General features: G+C 47.6%; 1 protein-coding gene across 6 annotated transcripts in view; it reads left to right on the top strand.

Annotated features, from left to right (window-relative positions):
- Positions 1–22,494, top strand: part of LOC147111544 (nectin-1-like) — a 267,273-nt gene that overhangs the window by 81,606 nt on the left and 163,173 nt on the right. For all 6 annotated transcript variants that reach the window (XM_085998611.1, XM_085998606.1, XM_085998610.1 and 3 more), the window contains one exon: positions 14,911–15,016. In XM_085998611.1, the coding sequence (XP_085854737.1) occupies positions 14,911–15,016 (106 nt within the window). The remainder of the gene's footprint in view (positions 1–14,910; positions 15,017–22,494) is intronic.

The following is a 22,494-nucleotide window of genomic DNA, read 5'->3' as shown; positions in this document are numbered from 1 at the left end:
AAATTGGGGGAAGGCTGATTTTAATATGATAAGGCAGGATCTGGCCAAAGTGGACTGGGATCAGCTACTTGTAGGAAAATCCACATTAGAGCAGTGGGAGTCGTTCAGAAAGGAAATAGAGAGAGTACAGCACCAACATGTTCCCGTAAAGGTCAAGGGTTGGACCAACAAGTCCAGGGAACCCTGGATGTCAAGGGATATACAAGAATGGATTAGGAAAAAAAGGGAGGCTTTTGGCAGATACAAAGGACTAAAAACAGTGGAAGCCCTAGAGGAGTATAGAAAGTGCAGGGGGGTACTTAAAAAGAAATTAGGAGAGCGAAGAGGGGGCATGAAAAAACACTGGCGGGCAAAATAAAGGAAAATCCCACGATGTTTTATAAGTATATTAAGGGCAAGAGGATAACCAGGGAAAGAGTAGGGCCTATTAGGGACCAAAGTGGCAATCTTTGTGTAGAGCCGGAAGATGTAGGTGAGGTTTTAAATGAATATTTTGCATCTGTGTTCACTATGGAGAAGGACGATGTAGGCATAGAAATCAGGCAGGGGGATTTGTGATATACTTGAACAAATTCGTATTGAGAGGGAGGAGGTACCAGCGGTTTTAGTGGGCTTAAAAGTGGATAAATCCCCTGACCCAGACGAGATGTATCCCAGGCTGCTGTGTGAGGCAAGGGAAGCGATTGCAGGGGCTCTGACACAAATTTTCAGAACCTCTCTGGCCACAGGGGAGGTGCCAGAGGAATGGAGGACAGCCAATGTAGTACCATTATTCAAGAAGGGTAGTAGGGATAAACCAGGGAATTACAGGCCAGTGAGCCTAAAATCAGTGGTAGGCAAACTATTGGAAAAAATTCTGAGGGACAGAATTAGTCTCCACTTGGAGAGGCAAGGATTAATCAGGGATAGTCAGCATGACTTTTTCAGGGGGAGATGATGTCTAACCAATTTGATTGTGAATTTTTCGAGGGGGTGACTAGGTGTGTGGATGAGCGTAGTGCAGTTGATGTAGTCTACATGGACTTCAGTAAGGCTTTTGACAAAGTCCCACATGGGAGACTGGTCAAGAAGGTAAGAGCCCATGGGATCCAGGGCAATTTGGCACATTGGATCCAAAATTGGCTTAGTGGCAGGAGGCAGAGGGTGATGGTCGAAGGTTTTTGTGACTGGAAGCCTGTGTCCAGTGGTGTACTGCACCGCAGGGATCGGTGCTGGGTCCTTTGCTGTTTGTAGTGTACATTAATGATTTAGATATGAATGTAGGAGGTATGATCAGTAAGTTCACAGATGACACAAAAATTGGTGGAGTGGTAAATAGCGAGGAGGGAAGCTACAGGACGATATAGACGGGTTGGTCAGATGGGCAGAACAGTAGCAAATGGAACTTAACCCTGAAAAGTGTGAGGTGATGCATTTTGGGAGGACTAACAAGGCAAGGGAATACACAATGAATGGTAGGACCCCAGGAAGGACAGAGGATCAGAGAGACCTTGGTGTGCATGTACATAGATCCCTGAAGGCAGCAGGACAGGTAGATAAGGTGGTTAAAAAGCCATATGGGATACTTGCCTTCATTAACCGTGGCATAGAATATATGAGCAGGGAGGTTATGATGGAGCTGTACAAAACGCTAGTTAGGCCACAGCTGGAGTACTGTGTGCAGTTCTGGTCGGCACACTATAGGAAGGATGTGATTGCTTTGGAGAGGGTGCAGAGGAGATTCACCAGATTGTTACCTGGGCTGGAGCGCTTCAGCTATGAAGAGAGTCTGGACAGGCTGGGGTTGTTTTCCTTAGAAAGGAACTTTTCCCCTTAGCAGAGGGGTCAATAACCAGGGGGCATAGTTTCAATGTAAGGGGCAGCAGGTTTAGAGGGGATTTGAGGAAAAACTTTTTCACCCAGAGGGTGGTTGGAATCTGGAACTCACTGCCTGAAAGGGTGGTAGAGGCAGGAACCCTCAACATTCAAGAAGCATTTAGATGAGCACTTGAAACGCCATAGCATACATGGCTACGGACCAAGTGCTGGAAAATGGGATTAGAATAGACAGGGCTTGATGGCTGGCGCGGACACGATGGTCTGAAGGTCCTCTTTCTGTGCTGTATAACTCTATGACTCTATAATAGATGGATGTGGTGTATTTGGATCAAGAGTTTATTAAACAAAATTGGGGCTCATGGGATTGGGAGTAATATACTAGCATGGATTGAGGATTGGTTAACGGACAGAAAACAGAGAGTAGGAATAAACTGGTTATTTTCCGGTTGGCAGGCTGTAACTAGTGAGGTACCGCAAGGATCAGTGCTTGGGCCTCAGCTATTCACAATCTATATCAATGATTTGGATGAGGGGACCAAATGTAATATATCTAAATTTGCTGATGATGCAGAGCTGGGTGGGAATGCTGTGAGGACGATGCAAAGAGGTTTCAAGGGGATATAGACAAGCTGAGTGAGTGGGCAAGAACATGGCAAATGGAATATAATGTGGAGAAATGTGATGTTATCCACTTTGGTAGGAAAAACAGAGAAGCAGAGTTTTTAAATGGTGAGAGATTGAGAAATGTTGGTGTTCAGAGGGACCTGGGTGTCCGTGTGCACGAATCACTGAAAGTTAACATGCAGGTACAGCAAACATATAGGAAAGCAACTGTTATGTTGGCCTCTTTATTACAAGAGGATTAGAGTATAAGAGTTAAGACGTCTTACTGCAATTATATCGGGCCCTGATGAGACCACACCAGGATTATTGTGTACAGCTTTGGTCTCCTTACCTAAGGAAGGATATAGTTGCCATAGAGAAAGTGCAACGAAGGTTCACCAGACTGGTTCCTGGGATGGGGGCATTGTCGTATGAGGAGAGATTGAGTAGACTAGGTATATTCTCTAGAGTTTAGAAGAATGAGAGCTGATCTCATCGAAACATGCAAAATTCTTACAGGGCTCGAAAGGGTAGATGCAGGTAGGATATTTCCCCTGGCTGGGGAGTCTAGAACCAGGGGTCACATTCTCAGAATAAGGGGTCGGCCATTTAGGATTGAGATGAGAAATTTCTTCACTCAGAGGGTGGTGAATCTTTGGAATTCTCTACCCCAGAATGCTGTGAAGGCTCAGTCATTGAGCATATTCAAGACAGAAATCAATAGATTTTTTGATATTAAGGGAATCAAGGAATATGGGGATAGTGCAGGAAAGTGGAGCTGAGGTAGAAGATCAGCCATGATCTTATTGAATGGCGGAGCAGGCTCGAGGGGACAAATGGCCTACTCCTGCTCCTATTTCTTATGTCCTTATGATGAGCTAGATGGGCTGAATGACCTCTGTTTTTGGAGAGACCACAAATGGCAGATGATCAATGTACTGGCAATATTGATTCCCAGAGGACGTTACAAGCGCCTTTTCTTTACTGCATGTCATTCATCACTGTATAGAATGCACTGAAGGAGCTCTGTAAATGATTTAGGGCTGAGATTAAGCACATAATATTCCCCCATCCCCCAACCCTTCACCTGCCTCCTAATGGTGCTGAGTCTTGATACGGTTCCAGAGCCACTGGCAGCCCAGCAATACTTTACCCAAATGGGTGTTTTTCATATTTGTGCATAGATGATGGCCAGGCTATTCAACTGTAGATGGCTCACCATGAAATGCTAACCCATCCTCCAGTCACACATTCCAGCTAGACTGATTAGATTGTAATTGGGATTAGGAACCCTGGCTGTTTCTGTTATTCCCTCTGCTTACCCTGGTGCACTGATGCTACTCATAGTTTCCCAACTGCTGCCTCACCTTTTGTCACCAAACTCCGCACATACTGGGGATCAAGCCCAGAACCTTCACCCACAAGGCCAACCAGAGCCATCATTAATTTATTTCACTCCTTTAAAACAATGGCTTTTTGGTACTATATTGAAACAAAAGCTGAAAGACAACTAGGAAGAGAAATAAACCCTATGTTCCAATAATTGGTTTAACCAGCTGGATATCTGCCCTTTCACCTCTATAAATACTGTGCAGTAATATGGATAGTTCATCATTGTTCAGTCTCTTTATTGAAGAATTACAGGAAGTCAAAATCATAATGGAAGATGTGCTGAGGTTAACAATATCAAGAAGACTGTCAGAAATTGGCAGAGAACACCCTGATGTATTTAAAATGCCCAACATCACTCTGTATTTAGAATGGATCAGGTTTGGAATTGAACGTTTAACTCCAGGTCACTGTGCTTTAATGATCTTTCTTGGCAGTGAATCTGTAGTATTGGAAACTACACTGTTCCACTTTGTAAAAACAAATGCAGTAGAGATCTGGAACTTTACGAAAAATATTGTTGAAGCAATAATGAAAGGGTAAGGGATTAAAGTGTACAGGAAAAAAATCATTCTTGGGATGTGGGTGTCGCTGGTAAGGCTGGCATTTATTGCCATCCCTAGTTGACCTTGAGAAGGTGGTGGTGAGCCGCCGCCTTGAACCGCTGCAGTCCGTTTTGTGAAGGTGCTTCCACAATGCATTTAGGTAGGAAGTTCCAAGATTTTGACCCAGTGACGATGAAGAAACAGCAATATATGTCCAAATCAGGATGGCTGAATCCTTCAGTTAAGTTTTCCATTCACTTTATTGGACCTGTTTGACTCACTAAAAACTGACGGGGTTATTTTTATCTTCACCGCTAGGCCATTACAGAACACGTCTGTTTTTAGTTGAATTGAAATTCATGGAACTAAAATTGGGCATGTTCTGCAATGAGCAACAATCCATCCACTCAGTTGCAATCCAAGTGATGATGTTGAAAATTACCACCTGAGAATCATAAAGATTATTTACAACACCTAAAGGACATTGGTAGGGGGTTTGGTGTGTGGCGTGTGCCCAGTCAGCTCTGCCCCTGACTGTCTCTGAGCGGGTCGAATCGCTGCACACCCCCTGGGTTCTAGACACCGGACTTAGGTACAGGCGGCGATACAGAAAACGAGTAGACAAGTGGTTCGGTGCAAGAAAACCATAATTTTTATTAAAGACAGTATAAAACACAATACTGAGAATTACTAAGCTGATTACAGGCATATAAAAATATACACTTATATGGGAATGGGGAACACACGGCACATCAAGGGAAACAAATACATTAAAAATCCCCTTATCCTTAACCCACCCCCTATACCTAGCTAGATTAAGCTGAGTGGCCAGGGATTTATGCTCACCAATTCGAAACCTGTTGACTTTTAAAGGTTGTGACTTTGGGGTCCGTTCTTGCTGTCCTTTGGGGTGTCTCGTCGCCACGTGGCCACAGGGCGCAGCGGTGGAGTTGTTTATGCGAATCACCCTCCTTTTCCTCAGCTAATGTCGTCGATTCGTGTCTTCGTCTTCTTCCTCAGGCGGTTTAGTTGCTGACGAGTTTTTAAAACTGTTGGGGCTCGGTTGGCGGTTTATATTGTCAAACTGATTTTACTACCCATTCTTTGAACACCAGTTTATTCGTCATGGACACTGCTATCCATGCTTGAAACGCCAGTTTATTCGTCAAACGCCAGCTTATAACTAGGCGTTTGGCCCCCAATGCGTCTTTCCGCTGCCCTTCTCTGCCTTTATCGGTTTACCGTATTCTTCATCTCGTCTCGTCTCGTCTGCCCGTTTGTGTCCTGTGTGTTTTTGAACTCTGGTCTTGTTCTCCTCCCGCGTTGGACCCTTGGTATAGTAATGGGTGTCCTTGGTGTTGAGCGGCACGGGGAGCGAGAAGAGAGCCCACCACGAGGCCAGGGCACGAGAACAAGAGGCAGAAGGCCAACGATAAGAGGCAAGAGCAAGAGAGCGATCACTACCGATGGGCCTACAATTATACCCAGTTCTTCACTCCTTATCTGCGTGCCAAATCAGGTCAGTCCTTTGTCTAACTTTTGGCAGGCTTTTTTTAAATGATTACAGCCATTTACTTTAACGACTTCTGGAGTGGTTGTCTCCGTGTTTAATGGCTTCGATGACCTGGCTGTTTGTCATTTATGAAACTTAATTGTCCTCATCCTGGCTTGATGACTACTGTGAGGTGTTACCGATTAAATATGCAGAAACCTAATGGCCTCGATTTAGGCCCATTCTAACCTGATCTGTTTCAAGGTGAATGAATGCATATTCTGTGTTTGCTTTAGCTGTCTGGCTCCACAAAGTCTCTTCGCAGATTCATGCATTTTAGGTTTCGTTTCAGGCTTTGAAAAAGTGCCTGCCTTTTCTGCAGGGCCTTGCTTTTAAAATCCTGTGCTTTTGGTCACGAGGTTGCAGAAGCTATTTTGGGTACCCTTTTTACCAACTTGTCCATACAGGGTCCCTTTATCCATAACTTTTGGGGAATGTGGGAATTTTGAGAACCCTACACTCCCCCTGTTGATACTAAACTCGCTTTAAGTATCATCCTGACAAGGTGAGCAAAATTTCCGACCCTTCATAGTCAATCTCCCCTGTAATTACCTATCTATGATCCCACGACACATGCATTTCCCATTCTGTAAAAATGTAGTGTACATAAGCATACATAGACAGATTACAGGTGTTTACACACATCCAAGCATGGAGGGGATCCAACATCCCTGCACCACTTGGTACACATCATCTTTATTAAAAACAACAAATCGAAAAATCTTTATTGAAAATAACAAAAGAACATAAAAAAACAACAATCTTTATTCAATACCACAAACAAAAAAATTCAAACAGGAGTATCTCCCTCCACCTTAACATAATGTTCTTTCCACGTCCTTTGGTTTCAGAATTCTAGTATTTGGCCTTTTCCCTTGCACTGAGTGCACACTAGGTACAATACTATCCCCAGCTGGCAAACCACGAGAATGTGGGAAGCCAGTCTGATCCACGAAGGGACCTCTCTATTCTCAAAAATGTCCCACCAGGGTGGAACTACAATATCCAATATCTTGGCCCCTATCTCTACTGTTTTCTGCTCCAGAGTGTAAAAATGTTTCTGTGAAACTATAACTGCTTTGAGTATTTTGGTGAGATGTTCTGGGAGAGGGGGGATTTCGTAGCCGAAATGCGCTACATACTTTTGTAGATTGGTGAAATTCTCCTTTACAGTGAGGTGAATGGGGACAATTCGTTCCTGGGCCACTTGAACTTCTGCCTCGGGTTTAAAGCAGAAACTGCTGTCACTTACCGGACACCAGCTATGCTGTCCATGCTGGTAGTGGGGCGCTCCCGTGGTGACACAATATGTCCCACCTATATATGCTACCTGTGGGGGAACATGGCCTTGTGCCATTGCCTCCATGGTACAATTTATAGGTTTTGCGCCAGCAGCTCTGAACCCGTACTGTGGTTTTGAATAGGCGTTCAAGTGCTGGGGGCACAGGATTATGTGTGCTCCGGCACCCCAAAAGGTCAGTACCTGTCATAGCGTGCTCCCACTTTATGACATAAGGTGGGACCGCTGTGAAACGGATGTGTGCATCCCCTTGAATGACTCCAATGTTCACTACCCTGTATACCGGCGTGGGTCGGGCTGTCCTACCCATGACCGGCATCCTAATTACTATACCCATGATTGTGTGGTTTGACCGTCCACAACCTACTGGGACTGGGTAGGCCTCAGAAGCTAGCCGGAGTTGGCACGGGCTTAATGCATTCTCAAACGGATGGAGGGCTGCGAGGTGCTTGTTGCTGATCCAGGAGGGGACTAAACCCTGTTTGAAATCCTCCAGATTACTGCGGCCCTCGCCCAGCAACCATGCCCGTACAGCACGCACACCTCGTTCTGCGCAGCCTGATCTGAAGCATTTCTGTCCTCCCTTTATGAGGGCGTTTACGGTCTTTGCGTGCTTCTCCAGCTCGGCTATAATTTGTTTTAAATGGACTGTCATGGCCTGGTCCTCGTGTAACTCCGAGCCCACTACTTTGTTCTCATCCATCAAGATTTTCTTTAACTGTGTTTTTAAACCGTTTATCTGGGTCTGTAATTCTATATTATCTAAATTGTTGATGACAGAGGACCCTGTGTTGAATGCAGTAAAAACATCATTCCATGCTCCCCTTCTTTGCCTCCCCACATTACCCAAAACTCATGATGTGTGGTGTACAGTTCGGTTTTGTCAACATTGGCGAAATCGAACTCGTAACATTTTCTAAACATCTCCTTTAATAGGGCCTGGTATAACTGCTCTGTCTCTTTGGGGCACCACTCCGGTAAGTGTACCTCGGTGAGGTTTAAAATCATGGAGGCTACCGCGTAGTGTACCCCCTGGTACAGCACCTGATCCGTCTGCACTAGTACCAGCCCATGCCCTGGTCCCTTGGTGGTGGCGGGGCACCCCTCCCTGTGTGTCCTCGCTGCCTGCGTCGTGGGCAGGTCTTTCGGGGGCGGGGCACAAGCTCAGTGGCATTGACTGGGATCGGGGAGTATGGGACCGCGCACACCTTCAGGCTGGTATCCCACTTCATCCCCTCCCTGGCGTCTTGCCACTGCCGGTGGGAAATGATGGATATGCCTGTGGGGCAGACCTCCGACCCCCACATACAGACATAAATCCCTTGATCCGGTTCCCAGCACACACTTAATCCCCCGTGGGCCCCTGTAATCGTCCGGTGGGTATTGTTCCCCAACCGTTCCCACTCGACTGCGGGGTTTCTCATATCCTTGCTCAGCTTTCTGAGCCACTACCACCTATCCAAAGGAATCTGTCCCTTGCATGCTAAACATACACATTTCCCTACGGTGACGCTAACCCTTGTGGTAATGACCTATACCCTGGGGCACAGGAGGGAGGCCTCCCCGTACGTGAACCTGGTCTGGCTGGAGTACTGAGACGAACCGGACCTCAGCCACCCTGGCCACCTTCCCTCGTGGACATAGACGGCGATCTCCTCCACGTCCCGTTCGCCACTTCCATCGGTTACTATAGGTGCTCTTTCTCCTGAGCATTCATAGATGTGGGATTCCTCCACGTCACCTCGCTTTCCAATGCTCAGTCCTATCAGGGCGAGTAGGATTACGCCCCCCTTCATCCTGAAAATCTTTCTGCAGAAGATACAAGAACATATAGCCAGATCACGAGGAAATTCTCTGGTTTGGGTGAAGCATAGTCGGGTCTCGCGACCTCGACTCAAATACGCACACTCTTAATAGATCACTACTTATTTAAAACTACCCATCACCTTGTTTAACTTACACTAAACACCCAACTTAAAATTACCTAAACTTAAATTACCTAAACTATATACATCCGCCGCCCGTCTCCGGGCGGCCAGCCTAATCCCTGTTAGGGCTGTGGCAAACTGCTCCCGTCGGTGTGGCCACGCTGTCCTGTACATTCGGTCCCTCACAGCCTGTGGCTGCTGGCTGGGGACCTCTGTCTTCGGACCGATCCCTCACTCAAGGGGCGGCCCCTTTTAACGGGGGAGCCGGTGACCATGGTTTCCTTGGCTGGGGCGTCCGTGGGGACCTTCTAGGGACCTTGGCGGGTGGGGTTTTTCTGACTGGTGGGCCTTTAACCCGAGCCGCTGCCCCCTCCGGTGCGGTCTGTGGACTCACCTCTGCCGCTGGCTGGGGATCTTCTTCCTCAGGCTTTACCTCTCCCGAACCTGGGCTAGGGGCAGGTAACTCTTCGCAGCCTGTTGCTGCAGGCTGAGAGTCTCCGCCCCCAGGTCCCAAACCTGGGTCCGGGGCGGGGTCTTCGCCCTCAGGTCCCTCCTCCACTAAACCTGGGTCAGGGGCGGGGTCTTTGCCCTCGGGTCCCTCCTCCTCTAAACCTGGGTCGGGGGCGGGGTCTTTGCCCTCGGGTCCCTCCTCCTCTAAACCTGGATCAGGGGCGGGGTCTTCGCCCTCGGGTCCCTCCTAATCTGGATCCCAGAAGAGTTGGGGGAGTGTCCCAATCGTTGGGCGGGATGGCCCCTCTCCTTAAACAAGCTACAGCGCCTGCCTGTGCAGTCTGTGAACTTGATCCCGCCGCAGGCTGAGGATTTCTGTCCTCAGACCTTACCCAAACTGACTGCTCTCTCTTCTCGGGCCTTACCGGGACGGCCTTACATACGGGATCTTGGGCTTGGACCTGCTTTAGGCCCTGTGTGCCTCCCTTGTCCCGGACTGTGGCTATCGGGCCTGCTCTACAGGGATCCCAGAACTCTCCTTCCCTAGCCCCCTGCTTGGTCACCTCGTTGGTCCTTTGGTTACCTTCCCACGTGGTAGGGAGGGATCCTAAAACTATGGCCAAAAGTTTGGCCATTTCCCCAGCCTGCTCATTCCCTGTGACTCCCATTGGGCTAAATGGGACCTTGTTAGACATGGGTGGATTGGTCGGGTCTTCCGAATGGACCACCGTGCTGGAAGCTCCAGTGTCCACCGAATATCTCCCCTGCACCGTCTCCGCCCGCATCTTAACACAGGGCCTATTCCCCTCATCGTTTTCAAGGGGACACAGGTCGACAGGCTGCACTGGTTCTAGTCAGGGCCATGGGTTGGACGGGGCTGAGGGGGTCAGCACACCTGTAGTGGCTGCTACCCTCCCTTGGCCAGTCAATATGGACCTCATGACGTCCAACAATGACTCAGCCACGGCGGGAGGGATTCCTGCCTCTACTTTTTGGGCTGGGGCTGTGGAGTTCTTTCCCTTGCTGTCTTTCCAAGGGTTCTTACACTCCTTCCTCCAATGACCATCCTTCCCACACCCGTAACAATTGAGCTTTGTGTTGGGGGGTTTTTTCCCTTCCTGATGCCACTCCTTCCTACCCGGTCCGGGTTTTACTTCATGTGCCTTCCCCTTAGGTGGGTGTGCATTGGATCCCCTACCGTTCTTATAGGCAAGAGTTAACTGTCTGATCACCGTAACTTCGGTGGTCAGGGGATTCTTGGGGTCGAACCAGGCTTCCGTCTCGGCCCGGACCTGTGGCAAGCTGTTTGCCACCAGGCAACGGAGCCAGTGGATCTCCGTTCAGGAACGCCCGATTAGGTGCCCCCGGACAGGCACTCCGGTACACCGGCCATAACCTATCCACGAAAGCTTGCGGGGTTTCCCCTGCGAGCTGTACCGTCTTCTCCACACGGGAGAAAGGACTTCCCTCGTTCATCCCCATGGCCTCCAGAACTTCATCCCTGAGCGCCTCATACCCGTCCTGCCCCCTCTTGCACTCGTCAGAGAGGGATTGGAGGAGCTTACTCTCTAAAGAGAACAGCAGCATTTTAGCCCGCTCAGCATCATCGCAATTGTTGATGCTGGCTGCCTGTTCCATCTCCCTGAAATGGACTGAGGGGTCTCCTTTCTCGGTGAGCCTCGGGATATGGCTCACCATAGCCCTAAGCTGTTGGGTGCTATAGGGTAATACGAACTGGTTTTGGAGGGGTCCCTCTTCCTCGCCGAGGGTGGGCCGAACCTCCAATGCCGGGCTGGGCACATCGGTCCTGGTTCTAGCCTCTCCCGCGGGGGTTGTTCCACCTCCGCTTCGACCCCTGACTGCGCCCCCCCCTTGCTGCCAGACCTCGCTAAAACCTGGCGCTACGGGTGGTGGTCGCAGGACCTCCTGTTCCTCAATCGGGTTGCCCTTTTGCACTACCTGTGGTGTTTGAACCATTCTCCCCTCGTTCCCTGTGAAATCTGCCTGGCCTGCATTCGGGCTTATAAGGCACACCATGCCCTTTGCTTTCCTTAGGGCCAGGCTCAGACTTTCTATCTGTTCCTTGCAGGGGCCATGATCTGCATCTTCAAACCCCTGTTCGCTCGCTAACTTGTAAGCTGCCTTTACTTTCTCCTCCTGCTCCCTTACTTGTCTCGCTAGGCGGGCATTCTTTTCCCGTAACCTCAACTCGTTACCCTTGGCTTCGGTGACTTGGCACTGTAGGTATTCCAACCTGGCCTTATGTTCTCCCATTGTACCCTTTCCTGATTCAGGGCCTGCAATGCTACCAGTAACTTCTCCCCTGCTAGAGCCTTGTACTGGATTCCAGGGCTGACTCTTTTATCTCGGCTGCCTGTGCTGCAACAAGCCTGTCCAAAAGCTGGACCTGCGTTTTAAAGCACATCAGCCAGACTGCCTTCTCTAGGGATTTCTTGTGCTCCTTTCCTTCTGTCCACTTAGCTGCGGCATCTACCGGACGGCAAGCCTTTAACAGAGTGGTGATTCACTTCTTTGTGATATTCACCATACTAATCAGAAATCCTTTCCTCCATTATGTTTTGCTCCTCCGAACCATTGTCTACTGTGTCGCACCCCTGTTTCCGGTGACCTGCCGCGGTCGCCATTTCTGTAGGGGGTTTGGTGTGTGGCGTGTGCCCAGTCAGCTCTGCCCCTGACTGTCTGAGTGGTTCGAATCGCTCCACACCCCCTGGGTTCTAGACACTGGACTTAGGTACAGGCGGCGATACAGAAAAACGAGTAGACAAGTGGTTCGGTGCAAGTAAACCGTAATTTTTATTAACGACAGAATAAAACACAATACTGAGAATTACTAAGCTGATTACAGGCATATAAAATAATACACTTATTTGGGAATGGGGAACACATGGCACATCGAGGGAAACAAATACATTAAAATCCCCTTATCCTTATCCCACCCCTATACCTAGCTAGATTAAGCTATGAGTGGCCAGGGATTTATGCTCACCAATTCGAAACCTGTTGACTTTTAGCGGTTGTGACTTTGGGGTACGTTCTTTCTGTCCTTTGGGGTGTCTCGTCGCCACGTGGTCACAGGGTGCGGCGGTGGAGTTGTTTATGCGAATCACCCTCCTTTTCCTCAGCTAATGTCGAGTCGCGTCTTCTTCGTCTTCTTCCTCGGGTGGTTTAGTCGCTGACGAGTTTTTTAAATGGTTGGGGCTCGGTTGGCGGTTTATATTGTTAAACTGATTTTACTACCCATTCTTTGAACACCAGTTTATTCGTCATGGACGCTGCTATTCATGCTTGAAACGCCGGTTTATTCGTCAAACGCCAGCTTATAACTAGGCGTTTGGCCCCCAATGCGTCTTTCCGCCGCCCTTCTCTGCCTTTATCGGTTTACTGTATTCTTCGTCTTGTCTCGTCTCGTCTGCCCGTTTGTGGCCTGTGTGTCCTGTGTGTTTTTGAACTCTGGTCTCGTTCTCCTCCCGCGTTGGGCCCTCGGTGTAGTAATGGGCGTCCTTGGTGTTGAGCGGCGCGGGGAGCGAGAAGAGAGCCCGCCACGAGGCCAGGGCACGAGAACGAGAGGCAGCAGGCCAAAGGCCAAGCAATAAGAGGCAAGAGAGAGCGATCACTACTGATGGGCCTACAATTATACCCGATTCTACATTCCTTATCTGCGCGCCAAATCAGGTCAGTCCTTTGTCTAACTTTTGGCGGGCTCATTTAAAATGATTACAGCCATTTACTTTAACGACTTCTGGAGTGGTTGTCTCCGTGTTTAATGGCTTCGATGTCCTGGCTGTTTGTCATTTATGAAACTTAATTGTCCTCATCCAGGCTTGATGGCTACTGTGAGCTGTTACCGATTAAATATGCAGAAACCTAATGGCTTCGATTTAGGCCCATTCTAACCTGATCTGTTTCATGGTGAATGAATGCATATTCTGTGTTTGCTTTAGCTGTCTGACTCCACAAAGTCTCTTCGCAGATTCATGCATTTTAGGTTTCGTTTCAGGCTTTGAAAAAGTGCCTGCCTTTTCTGCAGGGCCTTGCTTTTAAAATCCTGTGCTTTTGGTCACGAGGTTGCAGAAACCATTTTGGGTACCCGTTTTACCAACTCGTCCATACAGGGTCCCTTTATCCATAACTTTTGGGGAATGTGGGAATTTTGAGAACCCTACAACATAAAATAGTGGGAAGCATGGCTGCGATTTCCCGATATTCACTCCCAGCGGGTGATGCTCTGCAGCAAGAGTTGGCATTCAGAATAATAATCCTTTTAGTATTTCATCCTACCCTGAATTCAAATGTACTATGAAAAATTAAGCCACAGCTTTCCCAGCTTCTACCCTCATTTCATTCAGTACATGAGTGCTTCCTGTCTTGTCTTGGGCTCTTAACGAATATTCAAGCAGTGCAGCTTTTTAGTGGCCGGTTCATTACCAAGTTCCATTGGCCTGTTGAGTAATTCTCCCACTGCGCCAATACTGGGAACTGCATGAGTGTTGTGAAAACTATTCATTTTCAAAATGTCTGCTCTTTGTTTCCTCTCATGCTGTTTCATCTCTTGCGTCTGAAAGATCACTATTGTTCTATAATTTTTTTTGTCAACTCCAAACATGTGCAAGGACCAATGTTCCTGGGTTCCCTCTGCCCGCGCATGTCAAAAACGCAGCCCACCCGTAACATGCTGTACCTGTCCAGCCCTGGGAGCGCCCCTACTTCCATGTGCCGACCCTTCACCTGCCATCCCCCGCCCCCCTCCACCGCCATGATGCGACCCACCCGTGATGAGCACAAATTCACTGAGGAAAAAGTCCAAAAAGATTATGCTCTCTAAAATGCCTCTTTGACCTTCTTAACATTGACATACATTACAAATTCCATTAGTCAACCCTGACCACGTAGATACCAAGAATGTCACTTCAACTGTCCCAATTAACACAGGAGAGTTGATATTCCATTGAGTATTTGATCATCCCTGTCTACACTTGTCCTCTCTAAACTTCAGATCTATTCTTACCCAGAGACAGGGGGTGAACTTGATTTTGGGTGGTAGTAAAAAATGGGTGATAGCGAATTGGCAGCTAGTTTTACATTCCGCCCAATTTTCTTTTCCTTCTTTGAAGGAAAGGGGGATAATTTATTACGGGAACAGGGTGGGACCACAGGATTAGGACTACTCGTCTTGTGGAGGATAAACATCAGCACAGTGTTGGAATTTCTATGTAGAGTGACTATCCTCGTAAGTTATATGTTGCAATTGCTTATTGTCTTCAATGCTTTAAAGAATTTGCTTAGAAAAAAAAATGTTTTTTTCAGATATATCATCAGTTATTGTTAAACCTCAGAAGACTGAACAAGGCAGCTTACATCTGGTTTGTGATGCAGTTGCTAACCCGCCCGCTACTAAATACATCTGGACAAAGTAAGAATATTTCTGTTTTATGGACGAGATGCCACGATGAGCTTGCTTGCTAGTTTAAAGCGCTTCAAGCACAGAGCTTCACATTCACCTGAAGGTTAATGTGACCAATTCCTGGCCTGCACGATTTTCCATCCATTAAAATTAATAACCAGTAACTTGTGCAGATCCTGAATTGGGAGCACTGACCTCTACACCCAAATTCCTGATCTGAGTTCTCGCTGGGCGAAACTCTGCGCCAGGAGAGCTAAATTGTAAAATTTATCCCGCTGTCTCTTTCCCTTTGGGAGCAGAACTCAAATTCAGCTGTAGTGTAAGTTCTCTACTCTCTGCTGACTGTAGAGTTTGGTCAGTCTCAGCCTTGTTTCTAATGGATGTGGGTTCAAAGCACAAAGCAGCCCATAATTCTACAGTTGGTAATCGCAGAGATGATAAATATGGCTGGCAGGCAAAGTGGAAAAATTCACACTGATCCAGTAATGAATATTTCTCTGAGGTTAGGTTTAAGGCACATTGGTGAGAACGAGTACAGGGGAGGAGAAATATTTGTTTGCCAGTAAAGTTGCTGGTGTCCTTGGCAACTGGAGTTAACGGCTGCTGAAAATGGACGCACGCTAATTGGGAATAATTCGTCTGGGGTGGCAGGAGATTGTTGGTGCAGTGCTTCCCTTCCATGCAACGCCGTCCTGATGGTATTGCTGGAGGCATCCGAGATGAAGTTCTTGTCCAGGTCCGGCGTTAGAGCTTCCACAGCCTCTGGAAGCGAGGCTGTGTAGCTCGCAAGGAATTGTGGGCGATGCAGAGGTCTGAAAATTAAAGGGGCCATGCACACTGAAGCAATACAAATTAAAATGAAGTGAGACAATGCAGTTTTCAGCCCTTTCTGCCTTTTAAAAAATGTCCCAAATGTGAATTGCTGAATTCCCTTCCTAACCTCAAAAAATTGGAAAAATGTCTCAGCGCCAACACAAATGGCTCAAAAAGCCAGGGAAGGGGTACCCAGGGTCTCTCACACAGGACTCCAGCTTTGTGCAGGGGATCAACATTGCAACACTAGCCCTCTACCCATAGGGTCCAGGAGGCCTTCCAGAAAGAACGATTTGAGAGTATCCTCATACGTTATCCTCCTTTATTCATTTGACACTCCCAGCCACCAACTCCTCAAGGTCAACCAGCAAGGCCATTTGCAGTGTCCCCCACTGAATGTCAGCAGCCTTCCACCAGCCATGCTGCAGCCACATTGCGTGACATCAATAGGATAGGCAAAGGCACACACAAGACAGTCACTAAGAGAATGCATATGGGTGATGAGTTGATTTCTTGATGTCCTATTGGATGGATAGATGTATATAGGTGGATTGGAAAGTTTGCATTGTGGTGGCTTTTATTTCAGCATCGTGGCCAAGAGTACATTGTGATGGTCAATAACAGATGGAAGGTAAGCTGGGACTAATGTTGAAAGGGGAGGTTACGGTCACTGGGACCGGAAGCGGCTGATTCCATCCCGGATATCCTGGTCACAAAGGGACTCTTTGGGTTGCATCCTTCCTTCTGATTCCTCTTCTTTGGCTTCCTCCTCTTCTGCTTCTTCCTCTTCCCTCTACAAGTGGACGCTGTAAATGTAAACTGACAGCATAAAATGCTGGAAATACTCAGCTGGTCAGGCAGCATCACAACCTGAGACGTGAACTCTGGTTTTTCTCTCCACGGATGTTGCGTGACCTGCTGAGCATTCGCAGCATGTTCTGTCTTCTCAAAGGCCGTCATTTACCATCCGAGCCCTTGCAAGTGTCCAGCAGCACTCCTTACACACTTTAAAAAAAACTTTTCACATCTATTGCAGCAAGCCATCATTTCAGTAAAATCAAAAGAACTTAGTCCAAAACCTTAAATTCAAACTTACATGAATAATGTGTGTGTCCCTTTAAGAGGTCCAGACATCGCCGCTGTCAGCCTGTTTGCACGCCAGGTGACCCAGCACTGAATTCAGTGTTAGGGTTGATGTTCGCGCTCGTGAAGTAAAGTTGGCGTTGCACGCCAATTTATGTCAATGCTGCCATTTTGTTGGGGATGGCACTACCAGTTACTGGAAGCGCAAAGGTAGGGACGAAAACGACGGCTGCCGCAGGAACCGCCAGCAGCTGGCGAAAGAGCGGTGGCCGTTGTTTTAGTGCCATTTAATGGCGCTACGGAGTGCTGCTAAGGCCACGAATTTCTAGCCCATTGAGTTTTAATCTGCATCTGATGTGTGCTTCCCTGATCTGAGTGCCTGATGTTGGGCACCCAGAAAATATTCCATTCCTGAGTGCTAACCTTTCTTGCCTTGATCAGCACAAAATATTTAAAACATTTACAAAAATAAATAAGGAACTTTTGAGAACTAGATGGTGCAGTGGGTTAGATATTGGCCTTTCATCTCTAGGACCTGACTTAAAATCCATCCCATTCTGATGGGATGAGAGTCTCCTCTGTCTGCTCGCTATAAGGTTTCTGTGTGATATGAGTTCAGGCAGTCTCAGTCCAGTTCTGGTGCTCAATGTTCTATAGCACAAAATTTCCCTAATTCAGCACTAATTGGGAATGCTACTCCAGCGAGGCCACAGTTTGGCAAGTGTGAGGAATGGAAAATAATGTCACACTGGTGGGGACTCCTGAGGTTGGGATTTTGCCACATTGTTGGGACAAACTAGACGGAGGTTTACTCTACATCTGACTGCGCAACACTTGATATGGGCATGTTTGGTGCTGACACTGGGTGCATGAAATGAAAGAGTTCCATTCCCCAAAACTATCTTCCCTCATCTGGATGAGGTACCATACCTCATACTGTGATGCTAGATTCAGTACAGCACGTCAAGTTCAAGAGCATTTCTGAGCTCACTGGAACTAAAATGTGCCAAACACAAAAGCAATTCACCACGTTTCTTAGAACATCAACCAACTGACTACGACAACTTGTATTTATATAGCACCTTTAACGTAAAACATCCCAAGGCGCTTCACAGGAGCATTATCAAACAAATTTTGACACCGAGCCACATAAGGAGATATATGGGCAGATGACCAAAAGCTTGGTCAAAGAGGTAGATTTTAAGGAGTGTTTTAAGGAGGAGAGAGAGGTAGAGCGGCGGAGAGGTTTAGGGAGGCATGGCAACTAATGGTGACGTGATTAAAATCAGGGATGCTCATGAGGCCAGTATTAGGGGAGCGCTGATATCTTGGAGGGTGTGGGCTGGAGGAGATTACAGAGATAGGGAGAGGCCATGGAGGGATTTGAAAACAAGGATGAGAATTTTCAAATCGAGGCGTTGCTTAACCGGGAGCCAATGTAGGTCAGTGAGCGCAGGCGTGATGGGCGAACGGGACTTGGTGTGAGTTAGGACATGAGCAGCAGCATTTTGGATGACCTCAAGTTTACGGAGGGCAGAAAATGGGATGCCGGCCAGGACTGCGTTGGAGTAGTCAAGTCTAGACGTAACAAAGGCATGGATGAGTGTTTCAGCAGCAGATGAGCTGAGGCAGGGGCAGAGTCGGACGATGTTCTGGAGGTGGAGATAGGCAGATATGCAATCGGAAGCTCATTTCGGGGTGAAATATGGTACCATGGTTGTGAACAGTCTGGGTCAGCCTCAGACAGTTGCCAGGGAGAGGGATAGAAACATAGAAGATAGGAGCAGGAGTAGGCCAGTCGGCCCCTCGAGCCTGTTCCGCCATTTAATGAGATCATGGCTGATCCTCCAAATTCAGTACCCTGTGCCTGCTTTCTCCCCATATCCCTTGAGCCCTTTACCCTTAAGAAATATATTTAATAAGTTGGCCTCAACTGCCTTCTGTGGTAGAGAATTCCACAGGTTCACCACTCTCTGGGTGAAGAAATTCCTCCTCATCTCAGTCCTAAATGGCTTACCCCTTATCCTTAGACTGTGAACCCTGGTTCTGGACTCCCCCGCCATGGGGAACATCCTTCCTGCATCTAGTCTGTCTAGTCCTGTTAGAATTTTATAAGTTTCAATGAGATCCCCTCTCATTCTTCTCAACTCCAGCGAATATAAGCCTAATCGACTCAATCTCTCTTCATACGTCATTCCTGCCATCCCAGGGATCAGTCTGGTGAATCTTTGCTGCACTCCCTTCATGGCAAGAACATCCTTCCTCAGATAAGGCGACCAAAACTGCACACAATACTCAAGGTGTGGTCTCACCAAGGCCCTATACAACTGCAGCAAGACATCCTTGCTCCTGTACTCAAATCCTCTTGCTATGAAGGCCAACATACTATTTGCCTTCTTAACCGCCTGCTGCACCTGCATGCTTACCTTTAGCAACTGGTGCACAAGGACACCCAGGTCTCGTTGCACTTCCCCTTTTCCCAATCGATTGCCGATCAGATAATAATCTGTCTTCCTGTTTTTGCCATCAAAGTGGATGACCTCGCATTTAGCCAGATTATACTGCATCTGCCATGCACCTGCCCAATCACCCAACCTGTCCAAATCATACTGGAGTTTCTCTGCATCCTCCTCACAGCACACACGCCCACCCAGCTTTGTATCATCTCCAAACATGTAGATATTACTTCTAGTTCCCTCATCTAGATCATTAATATATATTGTGAATAGCTGGGGTCCTAGCACCGATCCCTGCGGTACCCCACTAGTCACTGCCTGCCACTCGGAAAAAGGCACGTTTATTCCAACTCTTTGCTTCCTGTCTGCCAACCAGTTCTCTATCCAAGTCAGTACCTTACTCCCAATCCCATGTACTTTAACTTTGCACGCCAATCTCTTATGCGGGCCCTTATTGAAACCCTTCTGAAAGTCCAAATACACCACATCCACTGGTTCTCCCTTATCTATTCTACCAGTTACATCCTCAAAAAATTCCAGTAGATTAGTCCAGCATGATTTACCTTTTGTAAATCCATGTTGACTTTGTCTGATCCTGTCACTGTTTTCCAAGTGCTCTGCTATTACATCTTTTATAATGGACTCTAGCATTTTCCCCACTACCGATGTCAGGCTTACCGGTCTATAATTCCCCGTTTTCTCTCTACCATCCTTTTTTAAATAGTGGGATTACACTAGCTATCCTCCAATCCATGGGAACTATTCCAGAGTCTATAGAATTTTGGAAGATGACCAGCAATGCATCTATTATTTCTAGGGCCACTTCCTTAAGTACCCTAGGATGTTGATTATCAGGCCCTGGGGATTTATTGGCCTTCAATGTCATCAATTTCCCTAACACCATTTCCCTACAAATACTGATTTCATTCAATTCCTCCCTCTCATTAGACCCTATGTTCTCCGAAATCTCTGGAAGGTTATTTGTGTCCTCCTTTGTGAAGACAGAACCAAAGTATATATTGGTCAGCCATTTCTTTGTTCCCCATTATAAATTCCCTTGGAGTCGGTGGCTAGGGAATGGAGTTTATGGCGGGGACCGAAGACAATGGCTTCAATCTTCCAATATTTAGTTGGAGGAAATTTCTGCTCATCCAGTACTGGATGTCGTACAAGCAGTCTGACAATTTAGAGACTGTGGAAGGGTCGAGCGAGGTGGTGGTGAGGTAGAGCTCGGTATCGTCATTTGGAAACTGACACTATGTTTTCGGATGATGTTGCCGAGGAGCAACATGTAGGTGAGAAATAGGAGGGGGCCAAGGATAGGTCCTTGGGGGACACCGGAGGTAATGGTGCAGGAGTGGGAAGAGAAACCATCGCAGGTGATTCTCTGGCTACGATTAGATAGATAAGAATGGAACCAGGCGAGTGCAGTCCTTCCCAGCTGGACGACGGTGGAGAGGCATTGGAGGAGGATGGTGTGGTCAACCATGTCAAAGGCTGCAGACAGGTCGAGAAGGACGAGGAGGGCTAGTTTACCTTTGTCACAGTCACAAAGGATGTCATTTGTGACTTTGATGAGAGCTGTTTCGGTACTGTGGCAGGGGCAGAAACCTGATTGGAGGGATTCAAGCATGGAGCTCTGGGAAAGATGGGCACAGAATTGGGAGGCGACAACACGTTCAAAGGGGACTAGGGCATCAAAGGTGGAGGTAAGGGTGGGATTGAACAGATCAGGAGCTGCAGAAATGTCATGGCGAATGGAGGGCTAAAGGCTAAACAGTTGAGATTTTGAAAGTGCAATTGTAAGTCAGTTGGGAGAAAGTGTTTTCCAGGGGCGGACACAGAAAGAAGTAGGGTTGGGAGGGGGATGTGGGTGGAGAGCGATACAATGAAATGATCAGAGATGGCCTTATCTGTGATTGACACGATGGGAGTAGTGAGGCCACGTGAGATGGCAAGGTCAAGGGGGTGGCTGTGAATATGGGATGGGGAGTTTACATGGAGGGAGAGATTAAGGGAGGATAGAAGGGCAGTGAACTCAGAGGAGAGAGAGTCATAGAGTCATAACGGCACAGAAGGAGGCCATTCGGCCCATCGAGTCCGTGCCGGCTCACTGTAGAACAATCCAGTCAGTCCCATTCCCCCGCTCTATCCCCATAGCCCTGCAAGTTTATTTCCCTCAAGTGCCTATCCAGTCTCCCCTTGAAAACATTGAGTGTCTCCGCTTCCACCACTTCCATCGGCACCGAATTCCAGGTCATCACCACTCGCTGTGTAAAAAAAGTTTTTCCTCACGTCCTTTGCCCAAAACCTCTGTGTCCCCTAGTCCTTGTATCATCAGTTAGTGGGAACAGCCTTTGCCTGTCTAGCCTATCCAAACCCCTCATAATCTTGTACACCTCTATCAAATTGTCCCTCAATCTCCTTTGCTCAAATGAAAACAAATCCAGCTTCTCCAACCTGTCTTGTAGCTAAGATCCCCCATCCCCGGAACCATTCTGGTAAATCTCCTCTGCATCCTCTCAAGTGCCTTCACATCCTTCCTAAAGTGTGGTGACCAGAACTGGACGCAATACTCCAGTTGTGGCCTAACCAGCGCTTTTATAAAGGTTCAGCATAACTTCTCTACTTTTGTACTCAATACCTTCATTTTATGAAGCCCAAAACCCCATATGCTTTGTTAACCACTCTCTCGGTATGTCCCGCCACCTTCAGGGACCTATGCACAATTAACTCCCAGGTCCCTCTGTCCCTGCACACTCTTTAAAACTGTGCCATTAAGTGTATATTGCCTCTCCCTGTTCCTTCTGCCAAAATGCATCATCTCACACTTCTGTATTAAATTCCATCTGCCACTTGTCTGCCCATTCTGCTAGCCTTTCTATGTCCTGTTGAAGTCGATTGAGCATGATGAATTGAGATGGAGGTTGTAATCACCGAGGATGAGAAGTCGCTTGGTGCAGAGGTTGAAGGAGGAAAGCAGTAAAGGTATCTTGGTGAGAAAATGTTTATGGTACTTGGATGGCAGATAAAGAACGAGGATTTTAATTGAGAGGTGAGAGGGGTGGATCAAGGTGAGATGATCAAAGGAGGAGAAAATGCCGGAGGAGCAGGGGACAGACCAAGGTGTGATTT

Source organism: Somniosus microcephalus, chromosome 10 (genome assembly GCF_052327205.1).
Source record: "Somniosus microcephalus isolate GS21.2 chromosome 10, FLI_Smic_1.0, whole genome shotgun sequence".
Lineage (NCBI taxonomy): Eukaryota > Metazoa > Chordata > Chondrichthyes > Squaliformes > Somniosidae > Somniosus > Somniosus microcephalus.
The sequence above is the reverse complement of the archived record's forward strand: the minus strand, read 5'-3'. Positions and strand labels throughout refer to the sequence as shown.